The 23,641-nt window shown below is 41.9% G+C and overlaps 1 protein-coding gene across 1 annotated transcript in view; it reads right to left on the reverse strand.

Annotated features, from left to right (window-relative positions):
* Positions 1 to 23,641, reverse strand: part of LOC126253343 (equilibrative nucleoside transporter 4) — a 211,055-nt gene that overhangs the window by 49,618 nt on the left and 137,796 nt on the right. Inside the window, exon 9 of the mRNA XM_049954610.1 lies at positions 9,507 to 9,747. Coding sequence (XP_049810567.1) covers positions 9,507 to 9,747 — 241 coding nt within the window. The remainder of the gene's footprint in view (positions 1 to 9,506; positions 9,748 to 23,641) is intronic.

Raw genomic sequence — 23,641 nt, forward strand, 5'->3', positions numbered from 1 at the left:
CTTTACCATCATCACAGACCACAAACCTTCGACATCGCTTTTTCATCCGAACAAGCCTGTACCTCCACGTACAGTGCAGAAATTCATTCGTTGGTCTATTTTTCTCTCGCAGTACCGCTACGATATCTTGTATCGGTCCACTGCTAAGCACGGAAACGCCGATGCATTGTCCCATTTGCCTGTTGCTGAGGATAGAGCATTCGATTCTTCCGAACTTGCTTGCATGTTCACTGATGCGGAAACCGATAACGTGGTCGAATCGTTTCCGATTGATTTTCGCCATGTAGCTACAGCCACAGCTGCTGACCCTGTCATTGCTACCGTTCTGCGTTTTGTTGCCACGCAATGGCCCTTGTCAAAGTCACGGATCCAGTATCCGTTGGTTCGCCGATTTTTTGCTCACAAGGAGAGACTTTTTGTTTGACGTGGTGTTTTGCTGTTGCGTTCTGATAATGATCAGTCCAGGGTCGTGGTCCCACGTTCGTTACAGTCCTCTGTCTTACGGCTTCTCCACCAAGGACATTGGGGTATAGTGAGAACGAAACAACTTGCTCGTCAGCACTGTACTTGGTTCGGAATCGATGCTGCGATTACGAATATGTGCTCTTCTTGCATGGCGTGTGCCGAACAACAATCCGCACCACCGCGGAAATTCTTTGCATGGCCAAAAGCCACTTCCCCTTGGCAACGCTTACACATTGATTTTGCTGGTCCATTCTGGAATGCTCGATGGTTGGTTGTGGTAGATTCATTCAGTAATTTTCCTTTTGTTGTCCGGATGTCTTCCACGACGTCATCTGCCAGCATCCAAGCGTTATCTGCTATTTTTTGCATTGAAGGTCTTCCACAGACTATTGTTTCCGACAATGGCCCACAATTCATGTCCGCAGAATTTCAGTCATTCTGCAAGGCCAATGATATTCAACATCTGACGTCCGCGCCGTTTTCGCCACAGTCCAACGGTGCCGCTGAACGATTGGTCAGGACTTTCAAGTCACAGATGTTGAAGTTAAAAGAGTCGCATTCTCGGGAGGACGCGTTATTGCTCTTTTTGTCCTCGTATCGCTCTCAGCCCTGAGATGGTCGCTCGCCGGCTGAGTTGCTCCATGATCGTCCTCATTGAACCTTGATGTCTTTGCTACATCCGCTGCATCAGGTTCCTGTGCAGCGGCAGACACCTGCTTTTGCTCCAGGCGACGTTGTCTACTATTGTCACTATCGAGGTTCACGGCGTTGGCTCGAAGGGCGCAGTCTTCGCTGCCTCGGCCGCGCTATGTATCTGGTTTTGGGGGCCTCTGGTGAGGTGCGCCGGCATCTCAATCAGCTGCGCCTCTGCCGTCGCACGGGTTCTGCCGCTCCCCACCTGTTCTCCCGCCAGCGACGCCCACAGTGGACGCGTCGCTGCAACCGCCGGACGCCTCCCTGGGTCACGCGCCGCCGATCGCTTCCCGTGACCCGTTGTCCTCCGCCATGGACTTCTTGCCCGCTCCTGACCACATGGCGTCTTCGCCCATCGGGTGCCCCGACACGATGGAGGTCGACCCTTCGGCCCCTCCTGTCTCTCTACGGGCGCATACACCGCATGTTGGCGTGCACCCTGGAGTAGGTTTTCAGGCGTTTCCTAGCTCCCTCGGACGGAATGGCAGGGTGCGGGTGGCACAGCCTCGCCTGTTGTTAGGCTCCCCACCTCATCGCATACGTCAACATGGGGTCCTCCACAGGGCGGGCGGAAGCCTTATAGCACAACCGTACACCGATTTGCGGGGGCAGGAATGTGGTGTCACCGCCAGACACCACACTTGCTAGGTGGTAGCCTTTAAATCGGCCGCAGTCCGCTAGTATATGTTGGACCCGCGTGTCGCCAGTATCAGTGATTGCAGTCCAAGCGCCGCCACGCGGCAGGTCTAGAGAGAATTCCTAGCACTCGCCCCAGTTGTACAGCCGACTTTGCTAGCGATGGTTCACTGACAAATTACGCTCTCATTTGCCGAGACGATAGTTAGCATAGCCTTCAGCTACGTCATTTGCTACGACCTAGCAAGGCGCCATTATCATTTGCTATTTATCTTGTGATGCATGTACCGTCAAGAGCGATGTTCACCAATTATGGATTAAAGTTAAGTATTCCAGCAGCTACGTACTTTATTTGCTAGTCTCCATTACTTAACCTGTTCCAGACCTCACGCCAGCCTGCGTGAGCTTAACGCGTGCCTTTCGGCTTCCTGTCATAGTGGATTGGCTGTCTTGCCAGTCCACAACAATAGTGAAGGCAGGGTAACTTGCAGAAGTATTCATGCCATTTACAAGATGGTGAGTGTTTATTGGAAAACTTTCAACGTAGAGATGACAGCTACAAAACTGGCAGTATGCATGGACAGGAACTTGCAGTGTATGCCCTACAGCATTACTCAAGGGATCAGAGTGCCTATTAAATCACATAAATCACTGGAATCCTCTCACCTAATCACATTCCTTTAAACTCCAGACATGCCAAAGGCTGTCTTTGTTCATGAAAGAAAGGGTCTTCTGCAGTTTATAATTATGTACTGCACCGTTAGCGTTTCTTATATGTTACCTGTGTAACTATGTTTCCATTTCTGCTTCCTGAGAAAGATTTATCTGTGTAGAAAATGATACCAAGAGTGAGAGTCTGTGGCACCTCCCACTAGCATCTGTGAGCGTAGGAGAGCAAGAAGAGAAATGAGTCAATGGATGATGACCCTCTTGCTGGGCTACAATGGTTCTCATTAAGTAAGCACATGACCTTTTATAAGAAAAATCCAACTACACAGTAAATGCATGCACTTTGATAGAAAAAGACAATTGTGGGAGAATTCCTTGATCTGCAAAGTGTTTTTGATGGAGTGGCAGATAAAAAGGGTGCATGGTAGTGTGCAGTTTTAGACTGCAACAATAAATGTGAGATGTTTACTTGCTAAACACAGTAAAATCTGCAGAGAGATAATAGTTCCTTCCAAAACCGACATTCTTCCTACAAAATCTGGAGCCTATTAGCAAAAGATAATCACCTTCTTTGAACTGTATTTCTTACACACATTCACATATGAGATGCTCCAGTGCCTGAAGCTTTAATTCCTACATGTGATTCCCAAATCCATTCCTATTTCACTTATGTAAGAGAACTATTTATAGTCTAGGTTCCCTCAGGGATCAGTACTTCATTCTTATTGGAAAACTGTCATTAGAAGTTAATGTAACACCTCAAGCAAATGTAGTAGAATCACTGCTGTTCACAATAGTAAGAGGGTAGGGTGATTCTGGTACACTATCTCTGAATGGAATAGATTAAAAATGAAGAGGGGGAGGTGTATTTTAGTACATTACATGCCCTTTGCCACACAGTGTGTATACCACAATTGTAGACGTGCATAGTTTGACGTATCGGTTGAAATGCGTAGCCTGGCATCACTTTCTGTAAAAGCCGTTAAAACGATATATGAATTTATTGCTTCTTTATTTATTTCCTACCTATTCCCAGCCATTTGCTTCTGTGGCTCATTCTGGTTAAATAGAAAAGAAATAAAAGAGAAAACACATATTTCTAATATGTATGGGATTTGGATAGATGTCTTAATCCCCCCCCAGTCTCTGTCCATAATCTCGGAGCACTTTTCTCTGTCCATCTTGCCCTCCCCCCTCTCCCCCATCTCTTCTGTCTGCCTCTCTCTGTCCATCAGCTCCTCCCCCTTTCTCTGTTCATCTTCTCCTCCTCCCTCCCTCTCCATCTTCTTCTGCCCCGTCTCTTTGTCTATCACCTCCTCCCCCCTTCTGGTCCCCTTTCTGTGCCCACCTTCTCCCCCACCTCCTCTCTCCCCATCTCGTCCTACACCTCTTAATGTCCATCGAGGTCTTTCAGCTTTCTAGTAGAGAAACCCAGTACTGCCCAGGTATGTATTTATAGCTGTTCGTCTATGTTCATACCACATAGTGTCTGGCCTTGTGCTTAATGTTTATGATGTCATATCTCCTGAACTGTGTGTCATACAATGATATAATTTTGTAGGTATATTCAGTGGCATATCTTGATATCACCTGCAAAATGTGTTGGGAATGGAGTTAAGAGCAATGAAGTTACAAATTTAAACGCCATGCAATGATTCGGCAGTTTTCCATGCATCTCATTGCTTATGATGTTATATCTCCTGAAATATGTATCATACAATGATATAATTTTGCACTTGCATTCAGTGGTACGCGGGGTGACCCAAAAAGATGGGAAATTCATCATAATATCTTTATTTCTCAATATTTTTACACCAAATTTTTATCACCTTCAGGGTATTCTCCATTGACCACAATGTATTTCTTCAAACAATCCTTCCATTGTTCAAAACAGTTTTTAAATTCACTTACTGGGATGTTCTTTATGCCTTCCAGTGATTTTTGTTTTACCTCCTCTAGTGGCAAACGCTTTCTTTCATGTTCCTTTTAAGTCTGGGTGCTGTTTTTGGTCAAAAACTGCTTTATAGAGGGGGCTGTGTGGGCCGGGATGTTGTCAGGATGGATGAACCAGTTGCCTGTGTGCCAAAATCTGCCCTTTTCTTCTGGATACCTCCCTCAGTCTTTTCAAAACCTCCAAGTAGAACTCCTGGTTGACAGTTTGACCTGGGGGAATGAACTCCACATGCATAAGACCTCTGCAATCGAAGAAACAAATGAGCACTGATGTTTGACTTCACTTGGCGAGCTTCTTTGGAACGAGGAGAGCCACTTGTCTTCCACTGGCTTGAGTCGTATCCATAGCACCACGATTCATCACCAGTAATCACCTTGGAAAAAAAATTCAGGGTTCTCTTTGAGCTGATTTTGAAGCTCAAAACATGCCTGAAGTTTATGCTCCCTTTGCTTGTCTGTGAGAAGGTGAGGGACAAATTTGGCTGCAACACTTCTCATGTGCAAATCTTCAGATAAAATCCTCAGAATTGAATTGCATGATATTCCAGACATCTCACAGTGTTGATAAATGGTTTGGCGACTGTCTTCATGAACAAGGGCATTGATTTTGTCGACGTTTTCATCATTCTTGATATTGAGGTGCATACTGAATAAGGTTGGTCTTCAATTGACATTTCTCCATTTTTAAAACATGAAAACCACTCGTGGACTCTGGTTTTACTTAGGGCAGCATCCCCATAAGCAGTCTTAAGCATTACAATACTTTCTGTGGCCGATTTCCCCAACACGAAACAAAATTTCACAGCCGCGCGTTGCTCTCGACAATCTGCCATCACGTTTTCACCGAAATGGGAAAAGTTATTTTACTAAAAAATATTTTGTAAATAAAGTTAGTAGCAAAGAAGTAATAAATTACAACATGACACCTCACATGGTACTTTTACTGCATGAACACTTCATATCCTCCAGGCCTCTTTCTCTCCCACTATTTCTGTCCATGACATCATACCCCTTTACCTGTCCATTTTATCCTTCCTCCTCTCTCCATCTCCTCCTGCCCTTCCCTCTGTCCATCCCCAACTTTCCTCTTTTTATGCCCATTTCCGCCCACCCCTCTGTCCCTTTCCTCTTCCCCTATCTCTGTGACACTGAACCTTATTTTTTGATATTGTAAATTCAGATTCTGTAGCAATATTGTAATCATAATCTGATGAGCCACAAATGTAACTATCCTTTTTGCTAACAATATTTCACTTGTGTGTGCCCAAACATTTATTAGTAATCCCTAAAAATCTGAAATAAATAGACTGAGTACTTTTTAAATTTTTGGTACCAATGTTTCTCCTTTTATATATCCTATATCCATCTGGATGTTCATTAGAGTATTGCGTAAAAGTTTTAAGTATATCGGTGGAGAACTTTTTGAGATTTCCCCTTTATATATTATGTATGTAGTTATATATTACATGTATTAAAAATTGGTATCCAAAAACACTTGTATATTTGAATGCAATGTTATGTCGAAATTTCAAAGCAATTAAGAACCTTTAGTGATATATGATTTTGAACAAATGAACATTTACATTTTTATTTATGTAGATTATATACCATATAAAGCAGGTATAAAAAAACAATGCACATATTCACATGCATAGGTATACAAAACTGAGCATGTATTTACATGCAACAGTGTGTCAAAATTTGACAGTAATCGGTGAAGAACTTTGGGGATTTAAGAGTTTGAACAAATGAACATTTACAATTTTATTTACATACGATATAAATGTGTCAATATTATGAAAAAGAAAGTTGTTGCCATATAGCGGATATGCTGAGTCACAGACAGGCACAACAAAAAGACTTTCACAATTAAAGCTTTCGGCCGTTAAGGCCTTTGTCAACAATAGACGGCAGTGTGGTTTCAGTTGCCTGAGATTGCAGTTGTGTGTGCGAGTTGCGTTTGTATTAGCGAGAGAGAGAGAGAGGGAGAGAGAGAGAGAGAGAGAGAGAGAGAGAGAGAGAGAGGGAGAGAGAGAGAGAGAGAGACAGTGTGTGTGTGTGTGTGTGTGTGTGTGTGTGTGTGTGTGTGTGTGTGTGTGTGTGTACCATCTGTCGTTGACAATGGCCTTAATGACTTAATGGCCGAAAGCTTTGATTGTGAGAGTCTTTTTGTTGTGCCTATCTGTGACTCAGCATCTCCGCTATATGGTGAGTAGCAACTTTCCTTTTCATAATAAAGATTTAAATGTTTGCTTGTTCAAAATCCTAAATCTCCAAAAGTTCTTCACTGACTGCTTTGAAATTTTCACCCTTCATTGCATTCAAATACATGTGTTTTTATACACTTACTGGAGCACCATGTGGCATATAAATACATATTATATAAAGGGGTTACATTGTTAGCAAAAATCTCATGTTAGTTTGTTCAAAAGCTTAAGTCTACAAAAGTTCTTTGCCAATTCTTTTGAAAATTTGACACAACATTGCATTTGGATAAATACATTTTTATATACCTTCAGGAACACCATCATATTGTAAATAGCTATGAATTACAAATATTCCATTTTTATTTATTATGCATATAACATGTATATTTATATACCATATAGCCACGATAGACATGAAGCCCACGCCTACCACAGTAGTACAAATAGTATACACCAACTAGCTCTGCAGATGATGAAGAGATTGAAGAAATGTATGATGAGAGAAAAGAAAATATAAAAATGCAGTAAATGTAGCACACAAAAAGCAATACAAACCTCTCAAAAATGAGATTGACAGGAAGTGCAAAATGGCTAAGCATGGATGGCTAAGAGGACAAATGTAAGAATGTACAGGCATATATCACTAGAGGTACGACAGATACTGCCTACAGGAAAATTAAAGAGACCTTAGGAGAAAAGAGAACCACCTATATGAATACCAAGAGCTCAGGTGGAAAACCAGTTCTAAGCAAAGAAGGGAAGGCAGAAAGGTGGAAGGAGTATATAGAGGGTCTATACAAGGGTGATGTACTTGAGGGCAATATTATGGAGATGAAGGAGGACATAGGTGAAGATGAAATGGGAGATATGTTACTGTGTGAAGAGTTTGACAGAGCACTGAAAGATCTAAGTCAAAACAAGGTCCTGGGAGAAGACAACATTCCATTAGAATTACTGATAGCCTTGGGAGAGCCAGCCATGACAAAACTCTAGCATCTGGTAAGCAAGATGTATGAGACAGGCGAAATACCCTCAGACTTCCAGAAGAATATAATAATTCCAATCCCAAAGAAAGCAGGTTAGATTAGATTTACACAAAATATTACATGACACTTTTTTTTTACTGGTGTGAAAATTACCGAACAATGAGTTTAATAAGTCACAGCTGCAAAACACTAACATGAATTCTTCACAGATGAATGGAAAAACTGGTAGAAGACAACCTTGGAGAAGATGTGTTTAGAATCCATACAAATGTCAGCACATGAGGCAATACTGACCCTCCGACTTACCTTAGGAGATAGGGTAAGGAAAGGCAAACCTACGTTTCTAGCATTTGTAAACTTAGAGAAAGCTTTTGACAATGTTGACTGGAATACTCTCTTTCAAATTCTGAAGGTGGCAGGGGTCAAATACAGGGGGTCAAATACAGGGAATGAAAGGCTATTTAAATTTGTATGGATGGCAGTTATAACAGTCGAGGGGCATGAAAGGGAAGCACTGGTTGGGAAGGGAGTGAGACAGCGAAGTAGCCTATCCTCAATGTTATTCAATCTGTGTATTGAGCAAGCAGTAAATGAAACAAAAGAAAAACTTGGAGTAGGAAATCCATGGAGAAGAAATAAAAACTTTGAGGTTTACCAATGACATCGTAATTCTGTCAAAGACAACATAGGACCTGGGAGAGCAGTTGGACAGAATGGACAGTGTCTTGAAAGGATGATACAAGATGAACATCAACAAAAGCAAAATGAGGATAACGGAATGTAGTCGAATAATATCAGGTGATGCTGAGGGAATTAGGTTATGAAATGAGACACTTAAAATAGAAGATGAGTTTTGCTATTTGGGGAGCAAAATAACTGATGATGGTCGAAGCATAGAGGATATAAAATGTAGACTGGCTATGCCAAGGAAAGCCTTTCTGAAGATGAGGAGTTTGTTCACATTGAGTATGGATTTAAGTGTCAGGAAGTCTTTTCCGAAAGTTTTTGTATGGAGTGTAGCCATGTATGGAAGTGAAACATGGACGATAAATAGTTTAGACAAGAAGAGAATAGAAGCTTTTGAAAAGTGGTGCTACAGAAGACTGCTGAAGATTAGATGGGTAGATCGTGTAACTAATGAGGAGGTGCTGAATAGAATTGGGGAGAAGAGGAATTTGTGGCACAACTTGACTGGATGAAGGATCGGTTGGTAGGACACAGTCTGCGGCATCAAGGGATCACCAATTTGGTATTGGCGGACAGTGCGGAGGGTAAAAATCATCAAGATGAATACACTAAGCATATTCAGAAGGATTTAGGTTGGAGTAGGTACTTGGAGATGAAGAAGCTAGCACAGGATAGGGTAGCATGGAGAACTGCATCACACCAGTCTCTGGACTGAAGACAACAACAACAACAACAACAACAACAACATATTGTTATTGTCATGTAAGTTATATTTGGCCTCTGCACCATTTGACACATTCTATATGCTTCCAATTCACTTGCTACCAGATCTATGGAATACAAAATAAATAAATAAATAAAAATGAAAATATCATATGATGGAAAGAGTGCAGAGAATAGCAGCTACATCTACATGCTCTATAACCCCTCTGCACCCTCCCCCCCTCCCATTCCAACATTTTGCTGCGCACCTGAAAATTGTGGCTAAACAATATTAGCATATCAATAAATTAGTACATGCCAGAGCATAAAAGCATATTACAAGAACTCAAACGGAATAAAATCAATTATAACTACCGGATTTTCCTACACACACTTCACTAGTATTCTTTTTTATGAATAACTAAAACTCCTTAATTATAAGGAGATTGATTGATAATTTTTTTTAAAAGAAATTAACCACTAAAGCTTTCTTTAACCTTCCACATACCAGTTAGTTCACGGTGTTCTTCTGAGACTCTGCTAGGAGCCTGAATCATAGGTACACTTCCCACTAATCCATTTGTGATTCCCAGTATCAGTGAGAATAACATTGGATAGCCTTCTCCGGAAATAACAGGGCTTCCACGTGGAGTTGTACACAAGAGAAGCAGTGGGACCAGCATTGTTCGAACCCATGCAAAAACAATAAGCTGTGTGCGTGACCAGTCATATGGGATAGATGCCAGGACCTGTAATTAAAAATATTAAACACTACATTTTAATTAGTCCTATAACTAAGTATAGTTCTGAATTTCCAACATCATAATACTTAGCAAAATGGTTGTGAATTAAGAAATATTCAAAATCCCATTACACCAGGAAATTTACAATACGAGCTAAAGCATTCTTGTCTTCCAGAAAATGTTCTGGAAAAAAATTACCAAATCACAAACTTTTAGATAATTCATTTCATGGAGTAAAAAGTTATACAGCAAATAGAAAAAGATAAGAGAAAAGAAAGGGCTTATTTGTGAATCAACACCATGACTGGAGTTGGTGAATTGCAATAACTGCATAATGCTCAACCAGTAGATGCCCCCAAACTCTTGTAGTGGTAGAAAGCAGAGTAATTAGATGGCCAAAGAAACTTGAGTATGGTAAGACTACCTGGTTGACAGATGCCAAGTGTTGCTTGGAGGGTTAGAGTCTGTCTCCAGGGATCAGAAACACTGATGTTACAAAGGGGGTGAATTGGGGATTGTAACATCACAGAAGTGGGTGCGAGTGCTGTGCTTCAAAACATTGGTATAAAATGTGCAAGGCTATTAAAGCTATTTTTAAAATGCTGCTCTTGCCTAAGTGGGCGAGTAGCGTTAGAGGCCTTTGTCATAACTCCCCCCCCCTCCCCCACAGTAACAGGTAAACAATGGTTAGTGCAAGCTTCCGGCTTTCTTGTGGTCACACAAAGTTTGCATTCAGTAGTCATATGCTAGAAACATGTATTGGTAAGCATTTATTTCTTATCTCAAAAGCATTCACACATCGAAGACCCATAAAGTAACTTAGTTACACCTGTCACAATAATTAAAACAGAAATATACAAGTTATGTATAAGGGGCAGTCTGATGAAAATTAGAGAGATGGAAAAAAGTAAGTAAATTGTTTATTATTTCAAAAGTAATCACCATAACTGTTAATACATTTATTCCACTGTGAGACAAGATGGTCAATGTGGTTGTGTATGGAACCATAACTGTACCCAGGTGTACACTTCTTCATCTGAAGTATGAGGTTCATTCAAATGAAACCTGGTCAGTGCATCTACCTTTGCCTTACACATAATGTGGCACCACGTAACTGCATGTATGGTGGCACCATCTATTGGTAGAAGAACTGACATGTGTGCACCGTTTGATGTTGCATAGCGACAGTGTGGTTTCACGCTGAAGAGAAGGTTGTCACACAAGTTATCGTCCACTACCGAACATGCAGACAAGTAAGCAGGACCAACGAGGAGTGATTCGGCTTTTGGTGGCAGAAGGAGTTGGAGGCCGTGAAATGTATCAACGGATGAAGGCTGTGTACAGTGAGTACAGTCTGAGACGTTCACATGTTGTGGGATGGTGCAAACAATTCCTTGGGGGGGGGGGGGCGCGAGTCACTGGAAGATGATGCTTGTCCTGGACAGGCTCATCATGTCATCACACCGGAAACGGTTGCAGAAGTGAATGCTTTAGTCTCGGACAACCGCAGAATCACTGTGGATGAGATCCATCACTGTTTGGACCTCTAAAACAAGCTATTCGTGGATATTGATTTACAACAGACAACGAAGTGTGTGACTAGGTCCAGGCCTGGATCCAACAGCAGCCTACTAGCTTCTTCAAGGATGGAATCGATCAGCTAGTGTCACAACAGGGTAAATGTGCCAACAGTTTTGGCAACTATTTTTGAGTATGTGTACTGTATATAACTCCATTTTTGAGTTAATAAAATTGATATCGTTACTTTACACCAGTGACCGGGTTTCATCTGAATGCCCCTTATAAATTGACAGCCATGAATGTCTTTCTCCATGGCTCCAAATACATATAAATCACTTGAGGAGAGATCATGACTGTATGAAGGCTGCGTACAGGCTTCCCACAGAACTTCCACAGCATAGTTGAAACAACCACAACAACATATGGGGTATTACAAGTGTATTAAATTTTTTACTGGACAATATTTGGCCACAGAGAGTGCACTGCTGAAGCTTTTGCCAGATCTTTGGCAGTGCATATTGCTGCACACAGACTGCATTGCAAGAAGTAGTCTGTAATCTGTTCAACACCACTCTCACACAGCACTGACTCCAGAATTGAGCTTCATCTGCATAGATTGCAACTGCACCTTGCGACACTGCTTTCAAGTCAGTTGAGTGTCTTCCAAGTGGCCCAGTCTTCTTTGTAGCCAGGGGTCATACTCTCAACTGGTATCAGCCAGTCTTTGATGTGCTGGCTCCAGCTGCACTACTCCTGAAGTCGTCTTGCTTAGTTTGGTTCCTGAACAGGGGTTGGGCCGCACGTGCTGTAGCTTTGATCCTCTCTTTCCTGGCTGCTGAAAGCCTTAATATGTCTGGGAATGCTATTTCAGTAAGGCAGTACAGCATCTCTAGAGGTATGTAGTGGAGACAGCCTGTCATGATGTGGCACATTCAGTTAAAAGCTACATCCACAGTTCTGAAGTGGCAAGACTGACAGTATGCTGGAAAGGCACATTCTGGTGCAGAGCAGTACAAAGCTAAGATTGATATTTTACTGTCTCTCTAGTTTGGAGCCCCAAGTTGTTCTAGTGACCTCCTGTACCACATTTTTTCTTGCAATCACTTTCTGCTTGGTATTTATGCAATGTTTCTTATATGTCAGTGCTTGTTCCAAATAGATCCTGAGATATTTAGGGGCTGTGCAGTGTTCCAGCAGAGTTCCTTCGCAGGTAATCAATAGGCTTCTAGTGGCCTCCTTGTTCTTCACGTAGAATTCACATGCCTGCAGATTAGAAGGATTTGGCTTCAGATGGTGTACCGTGTAGTCAGTGGACAATAGGTCTAGGGCTTTTGATAGCTTTCACTTGGTGCTCTTCAAAGACTTTTCCCTGAGCTGTGGTGGCATTATCATCTGGTTTGGGTGCAAACACAGTCTTTCGTGATGCTGTCAGTGTTCCTAAGCAGAAGGAGATAATTAACAGTGTATCTTATGCTGCTGACAGGTCTCTAAACACTGTCCCTGTAATCTCTTGCTTTCCAAAGGCATCTTCTATATGCTGAGTCAGTTTTGGTATTTGTGAGGTTTAGTTCTTTCCTCCTCTGAACCCAGCTTCTTGTGGGATTAAGAATGGGTCAGTCTTCATCAGTATCTGTACAAGTACTCTCTCCAGAACCTTGTAAAAAAGGTACAGCAGAGAGATTGGCCTGTAGTTGTTTGCATCATTCCTGTCTTTCCTGGTTTTGGGATAGCTATGACCCTTGCTCTCCTTCAAATTTTTGGTATTCTGCAGGAATGGGCACAGCTGTTCATAGATTGCAGTAACAATCTTGTGGCTGCAAGGCTGAGGTTCTGTACCTGCTGTATTCATAGATTGCTGAGATTGGCTGTTTTACTCTCTTACATTTGTCCAAGGCAAGTTGCAGTTCACCTACAGTCAAAGAGTTTTGTTGGTTTGCTGTCTGATGATTATGTTGTTTCTTATTTTTGTGGTTGTAGTTGGCTTTCCACTTAACGAGAGTTGATGTGCTATTTGGTTGGCCTTCATGTTACAAAGTGATTTCGTTTGGGAAGTATCATTTCTGAGACATCTTAGCAACCCCTATGCTTGCTGGCTGCTTCTGCACATGACCACTTCTGTTATCATTTTCATCTACTGCTCCTTCTTAGCATGTGAGATGGAGGCAAGGAGTTTTTTGTGCATCCTGGAGAGTTTATTCACTAAAAGGATCCTCTTCATGAAGTTTGTAGTATTCCTCCAGCAGAAAGACTGTTTCTTATATTGTACCTGAAAGATACTGGGTCCTTCAGTCTCTGGAATCAACAGTTGAGAGTGGTATCTCATTAATTCAATGAAGTGTTCATATCTTTCAGGCACTGGAGCAACTGTACTAATCTTCTCATATGGCACAGCAGAGAACTCAGCCCAGTCTACCTTTCTGAAGTGGTATCTGTATCTGAAGGCTACATCCCATGATTTCACTGCTGGGTTCACCTGACACATGATCACTCGGTGTTGATTTTGTGGTATTGGTGTACATATTTACTTTGCACAATGAAGTCACTCACAAACAGGAAGTCTGACTTATATCCACATTGCAGTCTTTTACAGCTGAAGGTGGGAGAAAGCTTGCTGTTGTGAATTGGGGAAAGATTGTCAGCTTTTGCCCAATACAACATCCTTCGCCATTTTTGTCATCTTGCAGGTAGCCCCATGTGTGACTGTCACTATTAAAATCACCTATTACATCTGCCCTTCACTTTTTGTGGAAGTTCTTGGGTGGGCCGAAGGACAACTGCGCATTTGGTGGTTTACATAAGGAGGAGATTACAACAGTGCTGAGCTCTTTGGAGATGATTTCCGCCCATGAACCATGGATCTTGCTATGATGGGGCGACTTGCATGTCTCAATGATATAGATAACTGTATGATGAATGGACACAGAACTAGGGTGCATACTGGCACAATATCCTTGGTCTTGGTCTTGTTCATGTTGAGCACCACAGCTGATATTTATGTTGAGGAATAATAAAAATCTCCTTAGCTGCATCATTACACAATTACTGCATTCTGATTGGTTTTATTCACTGAACATGTTCAGGTTGCAGAATTGTGCTAAAGTCAAAGATCAAGTCCAAAAACACTCATCATATTTTACTGTAACCAGCATGTCAAGTCTGCTCATAATATTTGTGTCAGAATGTTTATTATCAGTGTTTCTGGATTTGGTCTTTGACATTACAAACTACATACAGACCATTTATGTCATTACTCATCAACCTGAAGATGTTCAATGAACAAAAGCAGTTGTAACACAACAAATGTATAATAATACAGTTGAGGTGGTTTTTATTAATCAATAACACAATAACCTATTGCAGAGCACGCTCTAAAACATGACAGTCATGACCTTAGTGCCTGTTTCATCACACATGGCATCTGGATTCTCCCTCCTGACATCAGTTTCTCAGAACTCCACAGGTGGGAAATGGCATTACGATACGTGCTTGGTTCTCATAAACCACATGGCCTAAATTTTCATTAATTTCAATGGTCTCAGCATCTCCTGTCACTTTCCCTTTTTTCACTGCCATTTATTTTACTACATACCTTTAATTTTGCAGCCTGCCTACTCCCCCCCCCCCCCAACCTCCTCCCACGGTCTACCACATATAAGGCACTTAATTTTCCACTCTTATCAACTACTGAATGACTTTTTTTTTCAGAAATCTCTGTCTTGCTTATCACTCCATCTTCCACCTTTAAGTTCTCAGGTTTTCAAATCTTGTCCCATGCAGGCACCAACAATCAGTCTTTCCTTCTCATATCATTTGGTAACTCTCCCATAATCTCGGGTTCTGGATGACTTTTTTGTAACTCTGCCTATTTCATAAACATCACCATTCCTTTTGCTTCATTCCTCTTCCTTTCTCTTCAACCCTACTGCCAGGATAGGGTACCACTGGCTCCAAAATCTTGTGCATTTCCAAACCTTTTGTACATGTTTCTTCTGGCTCCATTTATGTATCCAATTATATTATTTGCATATTTTCTGCTACCCAGTGATTTTATTAGCTTGTTATTTACATACAAAGAGTCTTAAATCCTTCAGTACACAATACACAGTTTATTGCATGAAAGTATAAAAAGAACATAGGTTCACTGGCATACACCGATTTTGGAAGATACTTATGTTTTATATGCTGTACTGTCTTGATTCCAAGAGCTAGCACGTTTTCTTTGTCTCATATTTCTGCTTGTCAATGACTCAATGTTTCTGCTATTCAGTGAGTGGACTTGTTACTCCTAAATAATTAACAATATGTCAGGTTCAATTCACAGAGAGAATTAAGACCACTGAGATCTAGCTCAAACACATGCTCTTTTTTCAGAAATAATCTCTATCAGTAATTTGTACTGATTATTTAGTTGCAATAAGCCTTAGGGTTCTTGAGCAATGTAGATCTAGCTCAAACACATGCTCTTTTTTCAGAAATAATCTCTATCAGTAATTTGTACTGATTATTTAGTTGCAATAAGCCTTAGGGTTCTTGAGCAATGTCCACATAATCTTGATATCAGCTTGTGTGACTTTACTGAACTTGAATGAGAAACAAAGAGACTCATGCAGTACTGTTTTCCATAGTCTAAAAATACTGACATTTCCATTTCTATACATTTACAAAACAATAATATCATTAATTAAAAGGAAATGCACTACTAGAAAGAAATGCAGATGTTCATACATAAGAAACAAGAAATAAAGGCCAGTTGAGAAGTATACAACACTGTCTGAGAGTTGCTGAAAAGGATCCTTGATACTTGGGTGTCAAACTCATAAAGTGCCTCCCAGAGAGTTTACAGGACAATGTGAGCAAAAAGACATTCCAAAAACTTTTAAAGGATTATTTAATGGAAAACGAATTTTATAGTGTAGAAGAGTATATGTCTCAATTGATGAATTTTATTTATTTATTTTTATTTACACGTCAAGTTCCATAGGACCAAAATGAGGAGCAAATCTCCAAGGTCATGGAACATGTTAGTACATGAAATTACGACATAAAAGTAATAACAGATAAAAATAAAATGTTTATGAACCCAAAAAAAGTCAATCTATAAGTTTAAGTAAACACAATCAACAATACAACAAGAATCAGCTTCATTTTTCAAGGAATTCCTCGACAGAACACAATGAGTGACTCATGAGGAAACTCCAGTTTCGATTTGAAAGCATGTGGATTATTGCTAAAAATGCAGGTTTGATCCAGTCCCGGAAAGTATCCTGTCACAAGTGGGGCACTTTTGTGGTTCTTCTGTGGGAGGTTCTGGGTTTGAGAGGATGAGGAAGTGGCTCTGGTTATTTGCTTCTGTACCAGGTCGGGAGGGTAGTTGCGGGATGCGAAAGCTGTTTTCAGGTTGTTGGTGTAATGGTTCAGGGATTCTGGACTGGAGCAGATTCGTTTGCCACGAAGACCTAGGCTGTAGGGAAGGGACCGTTTGATGTGGAATGGGTGGCAGCTATCGTAATGGAGGTACTGTTGCTTGTTGGTGGGTTTGATGTGGACGGACGTGTGAAGCTGGCCATTGGACAGGTGGAGGTCAACATCAAGGAAAGTGGCATGGGATTTGGAGTAGGACCAGGTGAATCTGATGGAACCAAAGGAGTTGAGGTTGGAGAGGAAATTCTGGAGTTATTCTTCACTGTGAGTCCAGATCATGAAGATGTCATCAATAAATCTGTACCAAACTTTGGGTTGCCAGGCCTGGGTAACCAAGTAGGCTTCCTCTAAGCGACCCATGAATAGGTTGGCGTACGAAGGGGCCATCCTGGTACCCATGGCTGTTCCCTTTAATTGTTGGTATGTCTGGTCTTCAAAAGTGAAGAAGTTGTGGGTCAGGATGAAGCTGGCTAAGGTAATGAGGAAAGAGGTTTTAGGTAGGGTGGCAGGTGATCGGCGTGAAAGGAAGTGCTTCATCGCAGCGAGGCCCTGGACGTGCGGGATATTTGTGTATAAGGAAGTGGCATCAATGGTTACAAGGATGGTTTCTGGGGGTAACGGATTGGGTAAGTATTCCAGGCGTTCGAGAAAGTGGTTGGTGTCTTTGATGAAGGATGGGAGACTGCATGTAATGGGTTGAAGGTGTTGATCTACGTAGGCAGAGATACGTTCTGTGGGGGCTTGGTAACCAGCTACAATGGGGCGGCCGGGATGATTGGGTTTGTGAATATTAGGAAGAAGGTAGAAGGTAGGGGTCGGGGTGTCAGTGGGGTCAGGAGGTTGATGGAGTCAGGTGAAAGGTTTTGTAGGGGGCCTAAGGTTCTGAGGATTCCTTGAACTCCGCCTGGACATCAGGATTACCTTGGCAAACTTTGTACGTGGTGTTGTCTGGAAGCTGACGCAGTCCCTCAGCCACATACTCCCGACGATCAAGTACCACGGTCGTGGAACCCTTGTCCGCCGGAAGAATGACGATGGACCGGTCAGCCTTCAGATCACGGATAGCCTGGGCTTCAGCAGTGGTGATGTTGGGAGTAGGATTAAGGTTTTTTAGGAAGGATTGAGAGGCAAGGCTGTAAGTCAGAAATTCCTGGAAGGTTTGGAGAGGGTGATTTTGAGGAAGAGGTGGTGGGTCCCGCTGTGACGGAGGACGGAACTGTTCCAGACAGGGTTCAATTTGGATAGTGTCTTGGGGAGTTGGATCATTAGGGGTAGGATTAGGATCATTTTTCTTCGTGGCAAAGTGATACTTCCAGCAGAGAGTACGAGTGTAGGACAGTAAATCTTTGACGAGGGCTGTTTGGTTGAATCTGGGAGTGGGGCTGAAGGTGAGGCCTTTGGATAGGACAGAGGTTTCGGATTGGGAGAGAGGTTTGGAGGAAAGATTAACTACTGAATTAGGGTGTTGTGGTACCAGATTGTGTTGATTGGAATTTTGAGGTTTTGGAGGGAGTGGCGCTGGAAGTGGGAGATTGAGTAGATGGGAGAGACTGGGTTTGTGTGCAATGAGAGGTGGTTGAGGTTTGCTGGAAAGGTTGTGAAGGGTGAGTGAGTTGCCTTTCCGGAGGTGGGAAACCAGGAGATTGGATAGTTTTTTGAGGTGAAGGGTGGCATGCTGTTCTAATTTGCGGTTGGCCTGTAGGAGGATGCTCTGAATAGCCGGTGTGGATGTGGGAGAGGAAAGATTGAGGACTTTTTTTATTAAGGATAGGAGTTGACGGGTGTGTTCATTGGCTGAGTTGATGTGTAGGTGAAGGATTAGGTGGGTGAGGGCAATGGATTGTTCAGTTTGGAACTGGTATAGGGACTGATGGAAAGAAGGGCTGCAGCCAGAGATGGGAACTTTAAGTGTGAGGCCTTTGGGGGTTATGCCAAATGTCAGACAAGCCTGAGAAAATAAAATATGCGAGCATAATCTGGCTAGGGTGAAGGCATGTTTGCGGGGGAATGTAAATAAAACTTAATGGGGTCGTTTTATATATAAAATTACTGCACTGTAATGATGTAACTTACCAAACGAAAACGCTGGCATGTTGATAGACACACAAACACACACACAAAATTCAAGCTTTTGCAACCAACGGTTGCTTCATCAGGAAAGACGGAAGGAGAGGGAAAGACGAAAGGATGTGGGTTTTAGGGTAAGGAGTCATTCCAATCCCGGGAGCGGAAAGACTTACCTTAGGGGGAAAAAAGGACAGGTATACACTCGCACACACGCACATATCCATCCGCACGTATACAGACACAAGCAGACATTTGTAAAGGCAAAGAGTTTGGGCAGAGATGTCAGTCGAGGTGGAAGTACAGAGGCAAAGATGTTGTTGAATGACAGGTGAGGTATGAGCAGCGGCAACTTGAAATTAGCGGAGGTTGAGGCCTGGTGGGTAACAGGAAGAGAGGATATACTGAAGGGCAAGTTCCCATCTCCTGAGTTCTGACAGGTTGGTGTTAGTGGGAAGTATCCAGATAACCTGGACGGTGTAACACTGTGCCAAGATGTGCTGGCCGTGCACCAAGGCATGTTTAGCCACTGGGTGATTCTCATTACCAACAAACACTGTCTGCCTGTGTCCATTCATGCGAATGGACAGTTTGTTGCTGGTCATTCCCACGTAGAAAGCTTCACAGTGTAGGCAGGACAGTTGGTAAATCACGTGGGTGCTTTCACACGTGGCTCTGCTTTTGATCGTGTGCACCTTCCGGGTTACAGGACTGTAGTAGGTGGTGGTGGGAGGGTGCATGGGACAGGTTTTACACCGGGGCAGTTACAAGGGTAGGAGCCAGAGGGTAGGGAAGGTGGTTTGGGGATTTCATAGGGATGAACCAAGAGGTTATGAAGGTTAGGTGGATGGCGGAAAGACACTCTTGGTGGAGTGGGGAGGATTTAATGAAGGATGGATCTCATTTCAGGGCACAATTTGAGGAAGTTGTATCCCTGCTGGAGAGCCACATTCAGAGTCTGATCCAGTCCCGGAAAGTATCCTGTCACAAGTGGGGCACTTTTGGGGTTCTTCTGTGGGATGTTCTGTGTTTGAGGGGATGAGGAAGTGGCTCTGGTAATTTGCTTCTGTACCATGTTGGGAGGGTAGTTGCGGGAAACGAAAGCTGTTTTCAGGTTGTTGGTGTAATGGTTCAGGGATTCCGGACTGGAGCAGATTCGTTTGCCACAAAGACCTAGGCTGTAGGGAAGGGACCATTTGATGTGGAATGGGTGGCAGCTGTCATAATGGAGGTACTGTTGCTTGTTGGTGGGTTTGATGTGAATGGATGTGTGAAGCTGGCCATTGGACAGACAGAGGTCAACGTCAAGGAAAGTGGCATGGGATTTGGAGTAGGACCAGGTGAATCTGATGGAACCAAAGGAGTTGAGTTTGGAGAGGAAATTCTGGAGTTCTTCTTCACTGTGAGTCCAGATCATGAAGATGTCATCAATAAATCTGTACCAAACTTTGGGTTGCCAGGCCCGGGTAACCAAGTAGGCTTCCTCTAAGCGACCCATAAATAGGTTGACGTACGAGGGGGCCATCCTGGTACCCATAGCTGTTCCCTTTAATTGTTGGTATGTCTGGCTTTCGAAAGTGAAGAAGTTGTGAGTCAGGATGAAGCTGGCTAAGGTAATGAGGAAAGACGTTTTAGGTAGGGTGGCAGGTGATCGGCGTGAAAGGAAGTGCTCCATCGCAGCGAGGCCCTGGACGTGCGGGATATTTGTGTATAAATAAGTGGCATCAAATGGTTACAAGGATGGTTTCCGGGGGTAACAGATTGGGTAAGGATTCCAGGCGTTCGAGAAAGTGGTTGGTGTCTTTGATGAAGGATGGGAGACTGCATGTAATGGGTTGAAGGTGTTGATCTATGTAGGGAGAGATACGTTCTGTGTGGGCTTGGTAACCAGCTACAATGGGGCGGCCGGGATGATTGGGTTTGTGAATTTTAGGAAGTAGGTAGAAGGTAGGGGAGCGGGGTGTCGGTGGGGTCAGGAGGTTGATGGGGCCAGGTGATATATATATATCTCTAAAAACAAAGATGATGTGACTTACCGAACGAAAGTGCTGGCAGGTCGATAGACACACAAACAAACACAAACATACACACGAAATTCAAGCTTTCACAACAAACGGTTGCTTCATCAGGAAAGAGGGAAGGAGAGGGAAAGACGAAAGGATGTGGGTTTTAAGGGAGAGGGTAAGGAGTCATTCCAATCCCGGGAGCGGAAAGACTTACCTTAGGGGGAAAAAAGGACAGCTATACACTCGCGCACACACACACACATATCCATCCGCACATACACAGACACAAGCACCTTAAAACCCACATCCTTTCGTCTTTCCCTCTCCTTCCCTCTTTCCTGATGAAGCAACAGTTTGTTGCGAAAGCTTGAATTTCGTGTGTATGTGTTTGTTTGTGTGTCTATCGACCTACCAGCACTTTCGTTCGGTAAGTCACATAATCTTTGTTTTTAGATATATTTTTCCCACGTGGTTTTACAGAAATTCATCAAGTTCCTGAATAATGCACACCTCTTTGTACAAGAGTAAGTGACTTTAAATCCTTGTGAAGATTATTCTTATTTCTAGTCTTGATTCCATGAATTGAGCTGTTGGTTCGAAAAAGTGATATATTTTTAATGACAAATTTCATTAAGGAATAAATATATTGAGAAGCAGTAGTTAGTATCCCTAATCCCCTAAACTGGCTTCTGCAGGATGTTCTCGAGTTCACACCACATATAACTCTTACTGCCCTTTTTGTGCCCGGAAAACTTTAGCTTGGCTTGATGAATTACCCCCAAAAATAATCCCATATGACATTATGGAATGAAAGTAAGCATAGTATGCCGGCTTTTTCATTTTTATATCCCCTATGTCTGACACAGTTCGCATTGCAAACAGAGATTTGTTAAGACACTTCAGCAGTTCTGTGGTGTGCTCCTCCCAGTTGAATTTATTATGTAACTGTAATCCCAAGAATTTAACACTGTCCACTTCTTGTATCTCCTTGTCATCGTATGTTAGGCATATACTCGTGGGACACCACTTACAAGTTCTGAACTGCATGTAGTGTGTTTTTTCAAAGTTTAGTGACAAGGAATTGGCTAGGAACCAGTGGTTAATGTCCACAAATATTTTATTAGCTGATCTTTCTAAGACTACACTTGATTTGCTATTTATTGCAATGTTTGTATCATCGGCAAACAAAACGAACTTGGCATCTGGTAATGTTACTGATGAAATGTCATTGATATACTCAAGAAAAAGTAAGGGCCCTAAATTGGGACCCCACATGTAATTAGTTCCCAGTTGGATGATGCCTGATAGCTTAATACATGTCTCTTTCCTAATAACACCCTTTGTTTCCTGCCAGAGATATAAGATTTGAACCATTTTGCAGCATTTCCTGTTACACTGTAATATTCTAATTTACTTAAAAGGATATTGTGATTTACACAGTCAAATGCCTTTGACAGATCACAAAATATACCAGTTGCCTGCAATTTTTTGTCTAATGAATTAAGCACATTTTCACTGTAGGTGTAGATAGCCTTCTCAATATCAGAACCTTTTAGAAATCCAAACTGTGACTTTGACAGTATGTTATTTGAGATAAGATGGTTATAAAGCTGACTGTACATTACTTCTTCTAAAATTTTTGAGAATGCTGGCAACAGTGAAATTGGACAGAAATTTAATGCTATTTCTTTATCTCCCTCCTTAAACAGTGGCTTAACTTCAGCATATTTCAACCATTCAGGAAATTTTCCACTGATAAACGACTGGCTTAATATGGCTTAATATGTTGCTTAGTTCAGAATCACATTCTTTAAGTAAGTTTGTTGATAATTCATCATACCCACTACATGTTTTTGATTTTTAAGATTTTATGATGGACATTATTCCTGTTGGGGTAGTGAGGGTCAAATTCATATTATGGAAGTTACTTGAAATGTCTGGTCTGAGGTATTCCATAGCAGCTTCTACTGAACCTGACAACCCCATCTTTTCAGTAACAGCTATACAATGTTTGTTAAAAAGTTCTGCAACACTATACACATCTATCACCAATGTATCATTTACTCTTAATGCTATTTGTTACTCTTCATGTATGGTTCTACCGGACTCCTCCTTCACTATATCCGATATTGTCTTTATTTTGTTATCTGATATGACTATCTTTTCCTTGTAATATATTTTCTTTGATGTCTGTAATACAGTCTTTAATATTTTGCAGTATTTCTTGTAATGTGCTATAGCATCAACATCGGAACTGTTTCGGATTGACAGATACAGTTTTCTTTTTGTTTTACAAGATACCCCTATTCCTTGAGTAATCCATGGCTTCTTTGAAGACTTTGCTCTAACCTTGGTAGGTTTTGGGGGAAAACAGTGTTTGGATAAGGTAAGCACTTTATTAGCAAATGTGTTATATTTTTCATTCATGCCATGAGTACTGTAAACCTCAGTCCAGTGAATGTCTCCGAGGAGTGTCCTAAAATAATCAATTTTTGGCTTATTGATTACCCTCTTGAGCTCAGATTTAACAGATTTTATATCCTGTTCAGTATTAACATTTAACAGAAGGAACTGCATGTCATTGTCTGAGAGGCCATTGACTATTGGCTTTGTAATATAATTTTGTTCATCGGACTTTTCTATAAAGATGTTATCAATGGCTGTTTGTGAGCAATTGTCTACCCAAGTGGGGAACTTTACAGTGGGAATTAAGTTGAATGATAGTGTTACTAACTCAAATAAGTTCTTATTGGGAAAGTCTTTAAGATAGTACTATTTTCATTGTTTTCTACAAGAAGGGGCTAGCAACCACAGTTTAGTCAACAATCAGCCACCTTTAGTGAATTAGCTGTCTAGTTAAAAGTTGATTAACTCTCTACAGTAAATTG

The sequence above is a fragment of the Schistocerca nitens genome, chromosome 4 (genome assembly GCF_023898315.1).
Source record: "Schistocerca nitens isolate TAMUIC-IGC-003100 chromosome 4, iqSchNite1.1, whole genome shotgun sequence".
NCBI lineage: Eukaryota > Metazoa > Arthropoda > Insecta > Orthoptera > Acrididae > Schistocerca > Schistocerca nitens.